Source organism: Nematolebias whitei, chromosome 20, assembly GCF_014905685.2.
Source record: "Nematolebias whitei isolate Nwh7 chromosome 20, NemWhi1, whole genome shotgun sequence".
Taxonomy (NCBI): domain Eukaryota; kingdom Metazoa; phylum Chordata; class Actinopteri; order Cyprinodontiformes; family Rivulidae; genus Nematolebias; species Nematolebias whitei.
Genome location: NC_056517.1, coordinates 39,446,082 through 39,453,849, shown reverse-complemented (window position 1 = coordinate 39,453,849; position 7,768 = coordinate 39,446,082). Strand labels below are relative to the sequence as shown.

General features: G+C 45.1%; 1 protein-coding gene across 1 annotated transcript in view; it reads left to right on the top strand.

The window, feature by feature from the left end:
* LOC119426451 (sodium channel protein type 2 subunit alpha-like) overlaps positions 1-7,768 on the top strand; it is a 124,956-nt gene that overhangs the window by 43,918 nt on the left and 73,270 nt on the right. Inside the window, exons 9-10 of the mRNA XM_037694012.1 lie at positions 372-614; positions 6,989-7,052. Of these exons, the coding sequence (XP_037549940.1) occupies positions 372-614; positions 6,989-7,052 (307 nt within the window). The remainder of the gene's footprint in view (positions 1-371; positions 615-6,988; positions 7,053-7,768) is intronic.

Here is a 7,768-nt window from a genome sequence, read left to right as displayed (position 1 = left end):
TTTTATTGTGAACGATTGAGAAACATCTGGACTGTTTAGATTTTATTAAGAACGATTGAGAAACATCTGGACTGTAGATGTTAGTGAGAATGATTGAGAAACATCTGGATTGTTTAGATTTTATTGTGAACCATTGAGAAACATCTGGACAGTTTAGATTTTAGACTCTCAACATGACATCGTCTCTTCTGTTCGTAAACATCTGAAATATTGAAGCGTACAGATGTCCAGGCGGCCATCTTTACCGTACCTGCTGCACCTGTTGATTAAGACGTTGTGTTTGGCTTCAGCAGCTGAAAACCTTTAGAGACGCTTCTGTTTAGTCCCACTTGTCTAACCGTTGTCCGTCCTGCGTCCCGGCCATTCCTCAGGCCTGAAGACCATTGTGGGCGCTCTGATCCAGTCAGTGAAGAAGCTGGCGGACGTGATGATCCTCACGGTGTTCTGCCTGAGTGTCTTCGCCCTCATTGGCCTGCAGCTCTTCATGGGGAACCTGCGGCAGAAGTGTGTCCGCAGCACGGAGCACTGCCTGAACGGCAGCCTGCCGGCCAACACGTCCTTCTACTGCAACAACAAGACCTGGACCTCCATCAAGGACTTCATCCAGGACGAAGGTGAGGCTCCGCTCGGGTCGAGCTGTGGTTCCTCTCTGGATTCAGGTCTGAACGTGACTCAGAACCATGGAATTGGTCTTTATCTTGAACAGGTCTGGGTCTGAACCACTAATCCAGCAGGATTAACGCCCAGTTCTGCTCCCAGTTGCTGTTTGTCTCTGGAAGAGACCTGGTTAGGATCAGGAGACCGTCTGTAGTGAATACTTTAAAATGTTCGGGTCTAAACTGTCTGCTTCCCTTTGCAAGACACTCATTGAGTTATGATAATCAATCAATCAATCAGTCAATCAATCAATCAATCAGTCAGTCAGTCAGTCAGTCAGTCAATCAAGCAACCTAACAACCAAACAACAAACCGATCGGTCCGTCACTGGCCGGCTCCACATGCACAGTCCCATCACCCACCCAGACCTCCAGCTGTGAGCTCACTCCACCGAGGGCTTCGAGGAGGGAGAGCGTTGTGTGAGGCGATGACCAGGGTTCATGTCGGGGTCCGAAGTCCAGTGTCAAAGGTCGAGGTCAGGACTTTTACAGTCAGGGTTGGCAGTCAAACTTAGGTTCAAAGGTCAGAGGGTTAGGCATAGAGTCAGAGGTCTGAGTTAGGCTTGGCAGCCGGGGTTAAGTTTAGGGTCAAAGGGTGGGGTCATGGTCAGGGTTTGGTTTAAGGTCAGAGGGTCAAAGGTCATTGGCCACCGTCTCCTAAATATCAGGAAATAAAATCACATCAGCAATACATTATCTTTGATTTGGCCCTTTAGGGTTGTGTCGGGTCACTTTCTGTGCTGGGGGGTTAAGAGCCTTGCTCAAGGGCCCAGGGTGGAGCAGATGAGGGTGGAGGCAGGTGTTGGTGTTTCCCCTCTTTCAACCACATTTTGATGTTGTCCGTCCGTGGAGTTGAGCCTGTGACCTTCCGATCACAGTCTCACCTTCTCTAACCTCTGCACCACCACTCCCCCAAATTAATAATAAAATAAATTAATAAACTAAACTAATAAATAATAAAGTAAAAGAATAAATAAAATATTAATAAAGATAGCAAAAGAGTAAATATATGAATGTATGAAAAACAAATAAACAAATAAAAAACTAAGTAAACAAACCAATAAATAAATAGTTGTATTTCCTTTTTAAATGCTTGTTTGGATTAATGTTAATAAAACGTGTTGAGTTTCTGTCCAACAGGAAGAATTCAGTTTTTTGTTTCACATTTAAAACAAACAAAAACAAGTCGTTGGTCTCAGGTTTTAGTCGACACACATCAGGTTCTGAGGGAGCTTCTCATGGTGTGTGTGTGCGTGCGTGCGTGCGTGCGTGTGTGCGTGTGCGTGCGTGCGTAGCTGCAGTGATGACCGGGGCTTCCTAAATGGACCAGACAACGTCATGTTGTTGCTGTGGTTCTAACTGACACACACACACACACACACACACACACACACACACAGCATCTGTCATGAAGCACGTGGACCACAGCGTGTTACGATTAGTCATTGGTTCTTTACAGTTCCCTCTGATGGTCCATAAGGTTCTGATGGTCCATAAGGTTCTGGTTTCATTTAAATGGTCCAAATCAAGAGTTCTTCAGAACCTGTAAAGCTTTGAAAACAGAAGATCTTCAGGAGGAACTGTCAGTGTTTCGTAGAACCGGGTCCTGTTTGGATCTGCAGCTCAGACTTTTCATCAGAACCATGATCCAGATCTGAAACGGGTCACATGGAGGAGTTCTGGACCACTCTATCGTTGGGTTCTGCTCAGCTGTCCCAGGTTCTGGACTCTGACTGGACCCTTGGTTCTGATCCTTCGGACCCATTCTGTTGTAGATCAGCTGCTGCGTTTGGGGTCATGGTTCTGTTGGACCCAGTTTGGTCCAAGCTTCAGCTGCTGGACTCCAGAATCTTTTGGTCTCCAGAGGAGTTTTGATCCAGGAGACTGGACTGAAGGTCTGAAGGGGCCCGAACCAGCATCCCTGCACCACCGTGCTGACAGCTGGAGGAGCTGGCTGCTGCAGTGCATTCTGGGTAAACATCAGCCCTCTGCTCTGGTTCTAGTCCAGAAGTCTTGTGGTTCCTTCAGATGAAGCAGCCATGTTGTTTTTAGCGGTCGTGACCTTTGACCTTTGATCCGATGACTGACACCTGTAGAGGCACTGCACAGTCTGACCTTCAGGGTGAATCATTCTTTTCTCTGTAGAACGATGGACTCTAGATGACCTTTGACCCTTCACAGATTGACAGGCTGCTTCTCGAGGTCATTGCTCATGTCTTTCCGTCTTGGCGTTGTGTTAAATCACGCCCGCCTGCTCCGGAGCGGTTCTGCTGCTCGGTACCGCCTGGCTGCTCCTCAGGAACCGTTTCCTTCCTCTGAGTCCGTCTCCGGTGACAGTCGAGGGTTTTGTGCTCCGCCCTTATCTCCACTTCCTGTTCGCTTCAGCGTCCATCGCTTCAAATAATTGTCCCCCGCAGGCTTCCGTATCGATCTTTAAAAGCTGCCGTGAAACCTGAGAGCCGAGGCCGCGGCCCTGAGGTCGACCCGCCAGGCGGGTCTGGGCTCGGCTCTCAGAGCGCAGATCGATGGCGTTCTTCAGAGGACACGTTTCCCATCATGCCGTTTGTTTGGAGGAGCAGCTGAAGGGCGACCATGTTTCTTCACGTTGGTCTCAAACGCTCATTTCCTCTGAAGGCGTTTTGTTTAAGGCCCGGCAGGAACGCTGGACTTCATCTGAGTCACGCTCTTATTGTGGAGAGCACTAAGAGCTTTATTTTGAAAATCCTCTCTAAACCTCATCCTGTTGTTTTCAGTTTTCAGTTTTTTGGGGAATAAACTACAAACAACAACAAAAACAATAATTTTACTCTCAAGGAAACAAAAAGTTGGAAATAAACATAAAATATAAAAACTGTAAAACCACAAATTCTAACATCATAAAAATAAATAAATTAAAATATTTACAGATAAAAAGGTAGTAAAGAAAAAGTTACTATATTCCTTTAAAATTAATATAAATCTAATTAAAATAAATTAAAATAATTTCCTGGTTTTGGGAGGAACGTCTGAGACGATGGGAGTCAACGGGAGTTTGGCTGCTTGACCTTTGACCTCTGAGAGGAACCGTCAGTCCAGTTTGGAGGAGAAACCAGATTTAAAATGTCAAATTTATACAAATAAATCTTTACTGCTAAAAAACTAAATACCATTGATGACTATGAGGAGAGTTTTACTGTTTTTTTTACGTTTTATCATAATTTAGTCTTTGAGGAACAGCAAGCCGAAGCTCCTTGTCCTTACGCTCTGTGTACTTTTTTATTTCTTTGGGTTTTATTTTTTAATTTTTGCTTTGAAAATTATGACAAATGGAACGTTTTGGGTAAATTTTAACAAGGGAGCTGTAAAAGTCTTGTCCCAGGAAAATAAACCGTGTATTCTATTTTCTGCCTCCTTGAACAGACTTTGATGTTTTTCATTGTAATTGTTCAGTTTGACCCAAACCTTCAGCCGTCGAAGGAAACGTTTGGGCTGGAACACATTAATCTCCGGCTGATGTTCGTCCATCGAGGGTGAGCAGATTCACGGAGTCTCCGGTAAATTCTCTTTGACCCGTAACTCTCCGCGCCGTCACTCGTGTCTTGTGTGAATTTATCTCCCGCTGATGGAAACGAGGACCGAGGTTTATTAACTCCTGACGAGCCGTTTGCTGCTCGTCACGTTCAAAGAGAAATTAAATTGTACCGCTCGACGTCCCGTAGAGACGATTTCCCCGGATTCTGCAGACCTGTAGAAACCGTCCCAGGCGGGGGTCTCCGTGGAAAAGAGAAAATGTGTTTATTAAATGTCAGCGAGGACTAAAAGGCTTTTATTTTGGTAAGAACTTTGGTTCAAAGGTCTTTATCTGGGAACAAAACGCCTCAGCGTAACAGCTCCTTCAAATTAAAAGCATCTATATGTGTGCATGACGGTGGATCAGTGGGTGCCCTGTTAAAATCCGTTGGTTCCTTTGGTGCAGCTGTGGTCAGAACTTCTCAGAACCTGGATTTGTTTATTTAAATCCCCGCTGCACATGAAAGCAGAACAGAACAAGGCGAGCTGAAGTGCTTTAGCTGTTTTAGCTCCGGTTCGTCGGGCGCAGCCGCTTGTTTTGTTTCTCTGAGACTCTGAGTCACGCTTGATAAGAAAATTACTCCCGTTTGAGTGAACGTCTTTCTGTCCTCACCGGCAGAATAAAAACAGGAGCGCCGGGAGAAGAAAGTCAAACCGTCTTTTAAGGACACCAACCCTCTAAACTCATCCTCGGAGTTCAGGAACATTTTTCTGTCTGAACGAGGTCAGACTTTAAAACGTTCCTCTGAAAATGTTCAGGAGCGACGACCGAAACTGAGTCAACAAGAAACCAACGGTAAAACCTGCTGAAACCAGCTGAACATCTGGAGAACTGCTGATCCAGAGCACTTCAACAGATTACAGTCTGGATACCTGGACAGGAAACAGAACTCTGAAACAAACGTCGTTGTTCTTGAAACAAATCTAACCGTTTTGTTTTGACTGAATGTAGACGACGAGTTGTGTCCTTACAGCAGCTGGTTCTGTCCAGAAGAACAGACTTTAGGCTTCATTCCACCAAATGACTGCATCGGAAGAAGAACAGCCGGAACATGGAGGGATTTTGTAGGAACTTGGTGATGTCTTCATTGGACCTTAGTGGTCTCGTCATTTGAAGTGTCAGATCCTGACTGAATCATGCTGGTTCTGGACACAAACACAGATCCTGTAGTGAGGTCTTGGCGGTCTATCATCAGCGTGTCCATGGTGTGGTTGGTCCAGTGTCACAGTGCTTCAGAATAAACGTACACTAAATGTGTATTTGAGTGTTTCGTTGTCACGGCCTTAGAGATGTCAAGGAACCGTAAGGATCATTGACGTTATGCTCAGAGAGATCTGGACTGTAGGACTGTCTGAAGCTCATAGATCTGTCCAAATACCTCTGTCTTTGTTTAATTATTTGGTAAAAACCCACAGTTATATCTGCGGTAGCAGCCTGTAGCTACATCTTGATGTGATGTGAGACAGTTGTACTGAAGAGGACGTATGGAGGGTCTCAGAGATCCAGACATCTCTTTCCACAGCCACCTCTTCCAGCTCTTCTGACAGGACTCCAAGGTGTTCCCAGACCAACTGCGAGACATGGTCTCTCCAACGTGGGAGTCTCCTCCCTGTTGGACATGTCCAGAACACCTCCCTGTGGAAGTGTCCAGGGTCCATCCTTACCAGATGAACCACCTCACTTTCCTCTGGAAGTGGAGGAGCAGCAGTTCTACTCTGAGTCTCTCCCAGAGAACTGAACTTCTCACCTGATCTCTAAGGAGATTCCAGCTATTCTGCAGAGAAGACTCATTTAGATCTCCTGGATCCAGGATCTGGTTCTTTCAGTCTATACCCAGAGTTCCTGACCATAAGTGAGGGTAGGAACTTGGACCGAGCAGTGAACTCATCCAGAGTTTGGCATCAACACTTTTTGAACCTGAAAACAAGAGTTCCTGTGTTTGATTCCCTGGATGTGTTTCCTGTCTGCTCTGAAGAAGTCAGAACGGTTAAACACATTTCCTGCCATCGCCAGACCACAGCAGAAGTTAAACAGTTTGTTTTCCTGCTGAAGACGACCATTAGAACTTAGAGCTCTTCAGAGACTTTAGTTGTTGAGTGTTGGGCCGGTCCGGCACCTGAAGTACTCCACGGGACAGCGTTAAAGGGTATTAATGTACTTGGAAATGGCTTGTGGTCGAGTTTGAGTGTTGAATAAATGTTCAGCCAAGCGTGCTTGCTGTAATGGTTTTGTGTTTATGGTCGTCCCGCTCCGTCGGTGTCTAACTGGGCCAGAACACACGAGCGGAGTCTGATGAGTTTATTGATCGTGAGGTAACGCAGACAGACGGAGAGGAGGCTGGGAACAGACAGGTGGAGAGAAAACACGACTCAGCTTCAACAGTAGACTCTCGACTTTTCAGATGTGGATAAATCTGAGCGGATTGTTGGGAACTATCAGGATCACTGTTATCAGACTTTTGGTGACGCCTCTTATTTTCAGTCTTTACACGTTTTTACCATTTTTCCTCCGGTCTTCAGTCCGTCTCCGTCCCCCCAGAGTGTCTCTGATTGGACTGATGTTGTCCTCTCAGAGGTCACACACACAAACTCCCATTGACTTCCACTGGATCTGAGCTCAGAGTTTCCTCTTCAAAACAGGAAGTGTCATTACAAATACTTGTTTTACTCTATCATGACTACTTTTATACTTGTTTTTAAAGAAGAAGTACAAGTTGAGCTGATTCTTGAGAAGCATCTGTTAGGAACAGAGTAAATAATAATGTTGTTGTTTTCTGATCCAGATAACTTCTACAAGGTGGAAGGAACCAAAGATGCCTTAATCTGTGGGAACAGCAGCGATGCCGGGTGAGTCCTGTTTCTGCTCATGTCTTCATTTAAAGTAAAATCTTATTGACTTTAGATCTTTAATGTGTCTCATCATGGCCCAACTCGGGAGTTTTGGACCACGCACCAGCCTGAAGGCTCTGGCTGGATGTTAGGGTTAGGGTTTGAATAGAATAAACCAGCTCAGTAACCTCGGTCTGTTTGTCCAAAGTTTGGTTTAGTTCTGGTTTTCCAGCAACTCTAGAGATCAGGGAAAACCTGGAAAAGGATTTTCACTTACAAACTCAGAGAATCTGACGGTTGATCTGCTGATTAACGATTATCTTTCTGAGATTTGAACGCGTTCACGTATTAATGTTTTCTTCTGAGTCCATGTTCTGCTCCCACAGTGTCCAGTATCAGAGTTAGTTTCTTTATTGCCATTAGCATCTCATGTGGTGCATGTGGTGGAACCAGATTATGTTCACAGGGTCCCAGTTACATCCAACAAAAGAATAAAATGTAAAAGAAAAACAATAATAAGATCTAAGATATGAACTAAGAAAAACATCAACTGAATACACACTAAGCACTAGTAGCATAAAAACAATAAAGGAACAGCAGCACGAACATGAGTCTGTGTGAGAAGATGAGCATGCATGAACACATCAACATGAAACAGATCAGCAGCAACATGAAACAGATCAGCAGCAACATGAAACAGATCAGCAGCAACATGAAACAGATCAGCAGCAACA